Consider the following 12837-nt stretch of genomic DNA (forward strand, 5'->3'; position numbering starts at 1 on the left):
GTTAGATGCCCTTCAGCACTTAACTTTAGAAGCTCAAATGGAGTAAATGGCATTTATATGCTTAACTGCACTTAGGTGCTATTCTGTAAGTTAGCAGCTAAGCACTTTAGTATGTAACTGCAAATGGGGGGTGTATGTGGACGGGGTATGGATGAGGCATGTGGGGGGGGGGAGGAATGGGTGAGGCACAAGCAGGTCATATTCTTAAATATTTGTTTATTTAAAAAGCTTCTAGCCCGAATAAATCCCAAGCAAGTTACAAAATCACATACATTAAAATACAAATGATATATAAAATACATAATAAGCATTAAAATAAAAAACAGTAATGTATTACTCTTACATCTTCCTCCAATGTTACACAAAAAATAAACATACTCCCCCCCCAAAAAAAAAATGATATGATTTAAAAATGGCAGGGGGTATTGCATATATTAAGCCAACCTCTTTCAGGAAATAGCTTCAATAAATAAAGAGGTTTTCAAAAACTTTACACCTTTTGCACACGAGTGTTGGTTCCTAAATATTAGCATTACAAAACTTTGGAGTCTTTATATATTCACTTATTGCAGCCTGGAGATATTATTAAATATTAGCATTGGCACCACAATCCCATCTTAGAGACTCACTTCTTAAACAAAATCTGGGTGCACAGATTTGGGGCGCCTAAGTTTTTGTGCCATTTATAGAATTGCCCTCACTGTGTGTTAATTTTTGCTGTTTGTGCAAACACAAAAAAGCGCCCCCTATATGCATTTTATTTAGGTGCCTATTGTAAATTCACCCATGATTGTTCCTGCTCTTGGAACTTAGGGCTAGATTCACAAAGCAAACCGATCGTGTACCGATTGGTTTGCGAGCCTTTTGCGACCAGATTTCCCTCCTGCACTATCCACTAACCTCTCCTTCGATCTGCTTCGAATCCGTGCATGCAAATGAGGAGAAACGCATGCAAAGTAGACAGGGACGCGATTCACCAACCAAATTTTTAAAACCGACTGGGCTGGCTGATCAACCCAAGAAACGACTGCTGGGGATCTGTTGAAAACGTCTTTCCGACTCTCCAGCTCCATTGAAGCTCCGCTCTCTGCCCTGCTCTTTGCACGCCCTGCTTTCTGCTGCCCCAAATCTCTCCTGCCTGTTGCCCCGATGCTCTTCCCTGGATCTCTCCTGCCTGCTCTGCCCTGAATCGCCGCATCCCTGCCCTGCTCTGCCCCGATCTCTCCTGCCCGCTAGCCCCAAATTGCCATCCTGCTCGTCCCCGGTTTTCTCCTGCCTGCTGCCCCGAATCTATCCTGCCCTTCCCTGCACTGCGAGCACATGGTTTTAACCCACGGGCTTAAGCGGATTAAAACCACGGGCTCGCTGGGCTAAAAAGTTTTTTAAAAGTCACGGCTCGGATGGGTCTAGATGCATGTGCAGACCATCTACAGATGCTCTGCGCATGCGTTGGGATCGCACATCAGCGATCCGTGCCGGCAGATGGGGGCATTCCTCCACTCTCCCCCATCTTCATATTAGGCTTTGAGAAATTCATCGGACCTGCCCGGATCGGGCACGGGTCGGACCCAATCAGGCAGGTTCGTGAATCTAGTCCTTAGTCTAGCCAACACAGACAGATAAGATAACTGATGACTTGTTTCCACCCACTGGTGGCTGTACTTGTGGTTTGCAGAGTGCTTTCATCTCTTGCCTGAAACTGGCTGACTGCTACAGGTCATTCCTCATTGACCAGACTTCATATTTTTTATTCATGCTGCTAAACATGCCCCATGAAAAAATATCCCAAAACATACATTTTAAAAATATATATATTCTGATGTACACCCTGATAACTTAAAGGAAGAGCAGCTCCTGTTTAAAACCTTTCCTGAGCCTTCAGACAGAAAAGAAAAAAAAAAACCCAACCAAAAACCACATAGATTTATTAACAAAAACACATCTGGCTGCCAAGGAAAAGAAGTTCCTGTGAAGGATTTGAACAATAAATCCCCCATATACTGAACTCCCAGAGGGAGCATGTGTATTTCCTCCAGTTCTTTATCAAAGTCCCAAAATAAGCAGAAAGGGGCCGTGGCGGTGCACACCTTTTCCATTTGCTAATTAGATCCTACCTCCCAGGGAAACGAGCAACAGTGACTGACACCAACTGAGCTCTGGCAGGGAATGTCACTGGGAGCCATGAAGCCCTGTGGAGCTGCCGTTCTCTGCTTCGCTGTGGCAAACGTTCTCTGCCTAGCTGGGGCAAATGGTGCGTTGATCTTGGTTTTTTTTCTTTCCTTCCCTCTAACTTTCCTGTGCCCTAGCGCAGAACTTCAGCTCAGTTTCCCCTGTCAGCAGACTTCTCTTTGAATCCGCAGGTTATCACGGCCTTGGCTGTCATGTTTCATTTGTCATCTTCTGTACAGTGCGTGCTGGCTGGGTTTTTTTGTTGGGTGAAAAGATAGGTGGAAGGGGAGCAAGTTATTTCTCGCATGTTAAAACTCAGAAACGTCTGCTATGAAAGGAAGCTGTACATTAGATTTCCAAGCAGAATTTGCCTCAGATTCTTGTTTTAAAATGGGAGGAGTGTGGAGGCTTTGTCTTAATGCGATCTCAAACTGCATCTGTTTGAATGTAGATATGATTCATCTTGGACAAGAAACTTCAATCTAGATATAATTTTTGTTTAGCTACTGCGTCGATAGTACAGGCTGACAAGCACAGAGAAGTTTTAACATATGGCAGGTCTGTTTAAAAAGTACAATGTTTCATTCACTATAAACTGGAACCTTGCACATAGATTGTGCTGAGCTGGCGGGAATAAAAAAGATTATCATAGTTGCCTGTTTAATCTGGTGGGTTTTGCAAAATTATTTAGAAAATATTCAGCTGACAAAAATGACTAAATCTAACACGTAGAAAAAGATGTTTTGTCTGCACTGATCATTTGTAGTGAAATGGTTTTAGTGTATTAAAATGTAATAGTGAAACTATCGCAATAACTGTGATTTCTCAGTTCAGCCTCTGGATCTTTGTTAACAATCGTTATTATAACTGCAGCCTTTAAGGATTTGGGAAAGTAAGGGCAGGAAAGATCTCTGCTGTCCATAGGGAATCATTTCTCAGCCAGTCACTCACTTCAGCTGTCAGTGGAATTCAAGAGTGTCGGTTGTTCTCTGCTTTGCCTTCCAGTTTTAGATAAGGATAATTTTCCAGATTTTCAAAACAATACTAGGTGGTACTTCCTCTTTGAAAAATTACCCCAGGAAAACGATGAGCTAAATTTACACCTACTTGTGCATCTTTTTTTTTTTTTTTTTTTAATTTATCTTTATTCATTTTAAAGCCAAAAATAAGTCATTTTACACTATAACAGCACTTAAATTCAATCAAAATTATATTCTATGATATACACATATATCACCCTGTCTACGTATCCAAAAATTGCATTCAAATGAAAAAATATCTTACCCACCCACCCTGGACATGTATTATCAAAGGGCAAGATCAACAACAACCTACTTGTACATCTGATTTTTCTGGGCTAATTAACACATGTGCTTGCTTCAGTTTTCCAAAGTATGCTTTTAAATGCATACCTCACCTTAATCTGTCACATTTCGATTTTACGTACTATTCCGCAACTTACAAAAGTAGCTAAGAGTTTTACAATGAAAATAAAATCAAAAGTATAAGGGGTAGGAGAGAATACGGCATATGAGGGACTTAGGATACAATGAAAGCATTATAGCAGAAAAGCACAAATCCATGAACTCATATCTCAAAACTTGGGAGTCCGGTTAATTCCTTCTGTACCATTGAATGATGACATCCAGTTGAGTTCTAATGCTATTGTCTATAACAGTCCCAGTATTTCCACCTGCTGGCTCAGTTCTTGATGTAGTTATTTGACCTCTAGCCCTGTGTCTCTCAGTGCTCTCGATCAGTGGTTCCCAAACCTGTCCTGGAGGACCACCAGCCAGTCGGGTTTTCGGGATAGCCCTAATGAATATGGATGAGAGAGATTTGCATATAATGGAAGTGACAAGCATGCAAATCCCTGCCCCATGCATATTCATTAGGGCTATCGCGAAAACCTGACTGGCTGGTGGTCCTCCAGGACAGAGTTAGGAACCACTGCTCTAGATGTTATACTGATACTTACGCTGATATTCCACCATATGGATAGGCGTGTACTGGCTTGTTGTATGGTACAGTTACTTATCCTCTGTCCATTCACTCATTCCAGTGCAACTTGTTTGTACCATGCCTTGTTACCATATTTTCTCTTCTCTGTATTTATATGTTAGAATCAATAAAACTTTTTGAACAAAAAAAAAAGGAAGACTAGGGAAGGATGGGAGTAATCACAGCCAAGGTAAAATATAGGAGGGAGGAAATGGGAAAGACACAAACAGATTGTCAGGGCCGTTCTTGGACTTCAATGGCCCAAGTTCTTAAGAACTCAGTTGAAGCTTCATTTGATTTCACTGAGCAGTATTTCCAGTGGCCTAGACTCCTACACTTCTTCTGCAGCAGATTCATGAATGATGAATGGCCATATTAAGAACAGTGTGTGGTTGTGTATGCTGTACCTTAGAAGGAACACTGGTAGGAACAGTTGGCCCTTTCGTCAGCTGGGAGCAGAGGTATGCAGCAAGAATCTTAAAATCTACAAGTTCTGAGTTACGCACAAATCTGACTTAAGAACAGCTTTAAAAACATAACTCGTTCTTAACCCAGGGGAGCCAAAAACTCATTAAGACCCCTGAGGAAGGCATTTTTAGTTTTGCCGAAACATGGCCTGGGTCCAGTCACTTGTAATTTTATATATTTGTTTTTTTTACTGAGGGTCACTTATGACTGTTTACAGTATATCCTTTGTGGATTGCTTTTTTTTTTTTTTTTGACGCTTATTAAACTACAGCTGGTACATCCAATGCTGTTTCACAATTTTTGTTGTTTTTGTGTGTGTATTTTTCCAAGCCATTTCTGTTCTTTTTGCACAAAAACAGGCTGTTACAAAACGGTCCAGTTGATAAGTGGGCAAAATACCTACCTAGAGTTTATCTGTACTTATATCTGCAGTGAGATGGCTTTCCCAGAGACACCGCCTTCAATCTTAGCCCTAGTTGAATGTACATTACTGTTGATACTTGGGCCATTGCCTTCATTGCTGTTCAATATTGCATTGGAACCTCTGGCAAGTGCAGTCAGAAATTGTCGAGAGATTAAGGGTGTGAGTTATGATATACATTGTAAACTGGCTGCATACTGTATGCAGATGACTTGATGTTTTTCTTGAAGGCAACATATTTGAAAGGTCTGTTTACTTTGATAGGGAAGTTTTCTATGGCGTCTGGTTATAAGGTAAATTGGGGGAAATCTGAGGTAATGCCTTTGAATGTTCATACTCATAGAGCATGTGTAGAAGAGTTCCCATTGGTATGGTCAACTGGAGATAGCTTTGGCCTTTGCAATCTCCTTATGTACATTTATGTACTATGCAAACATCATCTGTAGTGCCATTTTCTCTTGTTTTACAATCAACTACTCCAAGAGTGCTTCATTTTTTAGCAGATGGCTTGCATTTTTCTTGGCCATCTGTCAATTTCATCTCTTTATGGTATAATCTTGAAATTAAAAATCAAGGATCTACAGTTAGTTGGGTTGATTGGCAAAATAAAGAGATTTGGAACTTGGGTCCAGTTATTGAATGGAAATACTTTTAAATCCTTTGAGGAATTGAGCAGAGAATATGGTTTAGGGCGTGACAGTGTTATCGTTGGTTACAACTCAAGCATTGCTTGAAAAGTTCTACATTATTAGAGCAAGCACAGAAAGGAAATACTGATTTATATGATTTCTGTGTGGGGTTTTATAGACAAAATAAGAAGGCTTCTTCGGATTTCAGAAAATTCAAATTCAAGAGTGATGCTAGATGTTCTGTTTTAGAACATATTTGGGAGAATGAATTGGGAGAAGTTTTAGATATGGAGATTTAAGCAACTTTTTGGACTAGAGTCTATCATCCACTTTTATAAGCTTCCATTATTCAATCTTTGTTTTATGTTGCTCATCATGCTCTCTGGACACCGTACAAAGTGTCTAGGTTGCCAAGGGGTGGATCTCCGACATGCTGGCCTTGTCAGTCAGAGACAGGGACTCTGCAACACATGTTGTACAGTTGCCCAAATGTGAAGCAGTTTTGGTACTCCATATGGAGTAAAATTGAAGTAATATTTCATTTTCAAATTTTGTTGACTTATAAACATAGGGGCTCATAATTGAAACTGAAAAACATCTAAAAACCAGCCTAAATCGGCACTTGGATGATCTAAAAGACAAGTCATCCAAGTGTCAATAATCGAACCGGGTTTTAGATGTATTTACAAACAACCTAGGCCTTCACAGAGCTGCTGAATGACCAGAGCTAAAAGGGCGTTTCAGGAGGAATGTCGAGGGTGGGGTTATGGCGGAATGTGGGCCATCCTAGACTTAGCCGTACTGCATGTATAACCGAAAGTTTTACAACACTGCCTAGACGGAACCTGAAAGTTGTGACTTAGGCCATCTAAAACTGGGTCTAAGTCACAAGAATGTATCCAAAGTGACCAGATAAGCACTGCAGACACAAAGTACAGACCCCCACACACTGCCCCAGTGATCACTGATCCCCTCCCTAAAAATCATAATAACAACTTTACATATCTGCCTCCAGAACATCAACACCTGGCAGCCTGGCATAGGAAAGCCTAGTAGAGTTGTATAGAGGTGGCTTAAGTGGTCTTGGGGGTGGTAAAATATGCACCCCCCAAAAAAAACCCTAACCCTTTTGTATTGCCATATAAGTAGCTCCTGCAGCCATAAGGGCTATTGGGGTGGTAGATGGGTGGATTCTGGTGTTTTGGGGGGCTTACCATGACCTATAAGGGAGCTGTAGTGAGATGTGTATGTGGGACCCTTTTTGTGAAGTTTACAGCAGTGCCCTGTAAGTTACCCCACCACTCTGGTGCCATGTCTGGGTGTCCAGTCCCTTACTTTTCTGGCCCCTCCCACACCCAAAAGGTCTTTTTCTAAGTTTTGACTTGGACAAATTTTTGGACGACTTAGCGGTCTGGACGATCAGACAGCTGGACGTTCAGTTAGACGATTTTCAAAAGAAAAAAAAATATGCTGGACATAGTTTTCAAAAAAGGACCTTTTCCTGTGTCCGACTTTGGGCGACTTGTGACTTAGGCCCAAACGGACTTAGACGTTTCTCATGATTATGCCCCTCATATTGTTTTACGATCTTTAGCTTTATCACATATTTTGCAAAATCAGAAGCTAGGTTATTAGATATTTTATTAGGAATAGCGATACAACAAATTTTAGCAAACTGGAAAAATAACTCAGTTTTATCTGAATGTGTTTGGTGAAATGCTGTTTGCTTAGTAAGGAAATATGAAGAGATTGCTGCTGTTAAAATGCGCAATTTATCAAATTTTAACAAGGTTTGGAGACTTTTCGATGACTATTGTCAGACTTCAGTTTAATTTACATGTACCTTTTGCCTTTTTAGTAAATATTATATTATATGATGTTAATATCTGTTTATATAAATTTAATAAAAAATGAAAACAGTAAGGCAACAAAGGTTCTGGATAAAGCTCTCAGAACAGGTGGTCTTAGGATCCTCACGTTCCTATTTAAAATTTTGTAGTTTGGGTGGTATTTTTTTATTTAACATAGCTCCTTGCTGTTGATTTGTTTTGTAACATTTTCTACTGTCGTGTTTGAGGGATTTTTATTTATTAGTTTGCACTAAAAAATTGCAAAATGAGCACCTAGTAATTCCTCACACTGCTCTTGTGCCTAATGGTAGCAGCAAAAAATAACACAATTTAATGGATGTTTCATTTACCCCCCTCTTCTACTACACTGCGTTAGCAGTTTTTAGCGCAGAGAGCCACGCTGAATGGCCCGCGCTGCTCCTGACACTCGTAGGAACTCTATGAGCGTCGGGAGCAGCGCAGCTCCCCACTCTAGAAACTGCTAGCACAGTTTAATAGAAGAGGCCCTTAAGGCTCCTTTTACGAAGGCACGGTAGCGGTTTAAAGCGCGTAATAGCGTGCGTTAAACCGCCGGCCTCGCTAGCCGCTACCGCCTCCTCTTGAGCAGGTGGTAGTTTTTTTGGCTAGCGCAGGGTTTAGCGTGTGATGAAACATCGCGCGCTCTGAAACCGCTACCGCGGCTTCGTAACAGGAGCCCTTAGTGTTTTGGATGTTTCAAATTCAAAAGGAGGTCTAAACAGACTATTTTAACAGATGGGTCAGGTGCTCTAATGGATGAATTTCCAAAAGTAAGGAGGGATTCTTCTCTCTTTTCTGCTCGTCTCATCCCAGCTGATGAAGAAAAGATATTGTTCATATTAAGATTTGCCTTTCCTTTAATTGATATGTTTTGCTTCTTGCATTCAGCCTCAAGGCATTGTTTTAAGCCTAATGGTTAAATCCACCAGGGGCTTGATGTAATGTGCAGGGAAAACATTTCACAAAGTTCCCACAGACCATACTCATGTGCAAGTCAGACTGTGTTTGCCTATCAAAATGCAAATGCTCACACAGCATTCCTCTCCCCTGTTTTCTTGTTGTCGTGTTTTGTTTTTTGCAGGACTTGTGGATCCTGATTTTTACTGCATTCTTATTTCTTTCTTTGGGGGAAAGCAGAATAGTACTTCCCCATAAGCTGTGCGGGGAAACCAGAACTATATCAATCTGTCCTAAGACATCAGAGCCGGTTAACAAAGCTGTCTTAGCCACAGACGAGTGCAGGATGTTAAAAGCAAACACGAGTAGCTGGAAAATGTCTTCTTTGTCACAAATTCTGTTTATAAGATCTGCTACATTGCCCCAGGGACAGGGACAACCACTGTAGAAGACGGAAATGCCAGACCTGACATACAGTGCCTTGCACATCCGGATTACATGCCTTTCCCAGCTCCAGCCTGCCTTGTTTATTTCTTATGCCAAGATATTATAACTGTTTAAAGGCAAACAGACATTATGAACAAGATATTTGTCTGTGCTTGAAAAACTGTTGTCACTAAATAAATTCCATGAAAATGATAGGACACACAATAACAATGGAGATCATTTCAGAAGCATCTAAATGGGGTAACAGCGGCATTTACATGTGTAGGGGTAGATTGCATACATATATCAATGCCAATTTCAGAAATCCAATATTTATATATCCATTTGGCCAGGATGCAGACATTTTTAGGGGACACAATCAGGGCATGGTTGAGCAGGCCGAAAAAGTACACATTTATTTACATATTTTGTGATAGGTGGCCCCTGGTTGCATAGGCACAAGGAAGTAAATTCAGGAATTCAAAAGGTGTTAAACTACAATTCCCAGAAGGCATTAGGGGCCTGGAGTCAGGGGGGCTGGACTAAGAGAAGCTAGGGGAAGCTGATGAGTCATCTTTCATCCACTGGTCTAATTAACACTGCAGTCCTGGAGAGAAAATTATTCAAAGGAGAGCTTGTAGCCTTGAGAGAGAGAGACGAACCCCAGGGGGAAAGAAGCCCTCCCAAAGTCAGGAAAAAGTTTCCCAGGAAGTAGGGCTCTCTAATCCTAGGCAGTGGAATGGGGTGGGCCACAGGGGCCGTTGCTCCACCAATATATTGCCTAACAAGCATCAACAACTAGAGATCTTAGTAGTGAGGCTATGAAATTGGTAGAGATTGGTTTCTCTTGCCCCACCAGTCAAAAAGGTATTCTACTGCCCCCGTTTCTAATGCTAGGGAATCTGAAAAAGTCTGTCCTTGTAGCATGCAGCTATGAATGGAGTGAGGGAAGGAAAAATTCTCCAGGCTAAAAGGGTGGAGACCGAAGTAATAAGGTGATGGCATCTCTGGAAGAAGAGCATTCAGCTCGGAGACAGGCAAGAGAATGGTGCTTTAACAAAGTACTGAGGGAGATAGTCGGTACCTGGTATATAGGAGCAGAATTCCCCGAGGCTAGATACCAGCCTAGGGTCCAGGGCAGGAATGGTTCAGCTCTAACAGAATGAAGTGCAGTCCTCAAGTGGAGGAAGATGAAAACCTGTTAGCTCTAGGATTAAGGGAGAGTCCAAGACTGGTGAAATATATTTGTCTTCCTGCTTCTGTGTAAAAGGTGGAAGTCTGGCAGTTTTAGGGTTACTGATAATTATTCTGTGAATGCTGTAAACTTGTGGGGAAAAGCCAGGTAATAAGAAGACCCCCACAGCTTTTGTAAGGCTCAGTGAAATGGAAAACCAGGCCAAGAAATGTCCTGTAAACAGACCTTGCTTGGAGTATTTCTAAAATTGTCGGAAGCATGAGTACAATGGCAGACAAACACATGTATGTTGCCATGATAACCCTTAGATGTTGACAATTGCAAAAATGTGTGCTGCTGCTGTACGGGTTTCCCAGTGGTATAGAGAGGGTAGGAGGTGCCCAGGGCGGTGGCATTCAATGCCCTCTTCACCCCCCCCCCACCTCCCCCACGGCTGCATGAGTGCCTTCCCTCCTCCATACCTCTTTAATTTCACTGGTGCGAACAACATCTCCAACCTGCTTCTGCACCAGCCTCGGCTCTCCCCCTGATGTCACTTCCTGATCCTGCAACCAGGAAGTGATTTCAGAGGGAGAGCTGAGGCCGGCACAAACAGCAGGTTGGAGATGCTGCTTATGATGGCAAAGAGTTAGAGGTACATGGGCGGAGATGAGATAGGTGTTGGCACACCCACCAAGATAGTGCCCGGGGTGGTCTGCCCAGTAGCCTAGTAAAGGGGGTGCGGTCCACCCCAGGCACCGTTTTCCTAAGGACACAGTACCCCTCCTCCTCTTTTCCCTCCACTCCTCTCCTTGCTATGTGCCCCTTGCCTTCCCCCGTACCTTTTTAACTTCCCCAGCACAAGGTTGCTGCCCACGCCAGCATTGGTGCTCTATGTCGTCACGACCGGGACCCACGCCTAAGAAGTGACATCAAAGGGCTAGCAGACACCGCGCTGCTCATGCCGGAGAAGTTAAAAAGGTATGGGGGTGGTGGGGAAGACGTCGGCAGGAGGGGTTGGGGAAAAGGGCAGAGGAAGGGTGCTGCCCACCCTTACTACGCCACTGGGTCTGCCCCCCAACCCTCCTCACTTTACCACTGCACAGTCCACATGTTCATCTCCACGAAAGCATGTGTTTTAGACAATGTTCTCTGTCAGCATATCCTTTCCTATACTGGTGGAAATTGAAACTTCCTGACCAGGACATGTCAATTCTGATTTTTAAGTCCTCTCTAAAGTCTGCCTTAAAATGTCCTTGTTGGCATTTACACTTCCTCTGGAGTACACATGGAGGGGCATTTTTGCAAAGACATCCAACTCATGACACCCAAAATGAGCATTCATCTCGCGTGTATTTTCCAAAAGGAAATAAATTCATCAGGATTTCCTGTTCAAAGAATACGTGAGAGGGACGTCCGGGTGCTGAAGTCATCCAACGTGAGCAGCCATTGTACAAACGGAAGCATCCAACATACGAACAGCAAAAAAACAGTAGGGGGACAAGGCTGTCTGTCAGTTAATAGCCACACAGACATCCCTACAGAGCAGAGGAGCAGCCTAGTGGTTAGTGCAATGTACTTTAAAACAAGGGACCCAGGTTTAAATCCCACTTCAACTCTTTTATTTTGTAATTGAGACCTCAAGGAACAGAAAAATACCTACTATACCTGAATGTATATCACTTCAATACTCTTCAGGCCAGTAGTGTAGCAAGGGGGATAGGCACCCGGGGCAGTGGCGCCTCTCCCCTGCCCCCCCCCCGCACCTTCCCCGATCCTGCCTGCCGCGAGGGCCCCCCCTTCTCTTCCCCGTACCTTTAGTTAAAGTTGCTGCTCACAGTGGTCAACAATGTGCTCCTCGCGACCCCATCAGCTCTCCCTCTGACGCCACTTCCTATATGTGGCACCTGGAAGTGACATCAGCGGGAGAGCCGACGTGGTCACAAAGAGCACATTGTTGACAGCCACAAACAATAACTTCAACTAGAGCAGTGGTCTCAAACTTGCGGCCCCCCAGGTACTATTCTGTGGCCCGCGTTCTGGATGCGATGATCGAGAGTCAGCTCCCTTGCTGCAGTCTTTTTTCCATTGAAAGACGCGGGTGGCGGCTTCTCACGTGATCCGCGCATGCGTCAGAAGCCTCTCTGACATCACAACATCAGAGAGAAGGCTTCTGACACAAACGCGCATTGCATGAGGAGTTGCCACCCGCGGCTTTGAATAGAAAAAAGACTGCAACAAGGGAGCCAACTATCGATCATCGTGTCCAAGGAAGGAGAAAGAGAAATGCTGCTGTTGCATGGGGGAGGGGGGGAAGAGAAATAGAAATGCTGCTGCTGCTGCACAGGGAAGGGGGGAGGGAAATGCTGATGCATCCAATTGGGGAGAGGGAAGGAGGGAGAAGGAAAACAAGGAAGAGGAACGAGAGATGCCAAGTCCGAGGGAGGAAAAGGAAAGAAGGAAAGGAGATACCAGACCAAAGAAGGAGAGAGAGAGAGAGATGCCAGGCATGGGGGGGGGAGAGATGCCAGGGCATGGGGGGTAGGGAAGGAGACAGATGCCAGCCCAGGAGAAAGTAAGGAGGGAGGGTGAGAAAGGAAGGAGAGAGATGTCAGACTATGGAAATAGGGAGAGAAAGTGAGAGAGATAGGAAGGGAAGGGAAGACATGAAAAAAGTAGATTTTGAGAAGAAAGCAGAAAAATGGAAACATTGAATGTTAAGTTAATGCCAAAGATTAATGCAAGACAGAAAGTGAAAAAGGAGAGAAAAACAATGGACAAGAA

At 43.2% G+C, this 12837-nt stretch overlaps 1 protein-coding gene across 1 annotated transcript in view; it reads left to right on the plus strand.

Moving 5' to 3' along the window:
- Window positions 1-2074: 2074 nt before the first annotated feature.
- LOC117365985 (cell wall protein DAN4-like) overlaps window positions 2075-12837 on the plus strand; it is a 143237-nt gene continuing 132474 nt past the window's right edge. Inside the window, exon 1 of the mRNA XM_033957004.1 lies at window positions 2075-2251. Coding sequence (XP_033812895.1) covers window positions 2167-2251 — 85 coding nt within the window. The 5' untranslated portion in view covers window positions 2075-2166. The remainder of the gene's footprint in view (window positions 2252-12837) is intronic.

Source organism: Geotrypetes seraphini, chromosome 1 (assembly GCF_902459505.1).
Source record: "Geotrypetes seraphini chromosome 1, aGeoSer1.1, whole genome shotgun sequence".
In the NCBI taxonomy this organism is placed as follows: domain Eukaryota; kingdom Metazoa; phylum Chordata; class Amphibia; order Gymnophiona; family Dermophiidae; genus Geotrypetes; species Geotrypetes seraphini.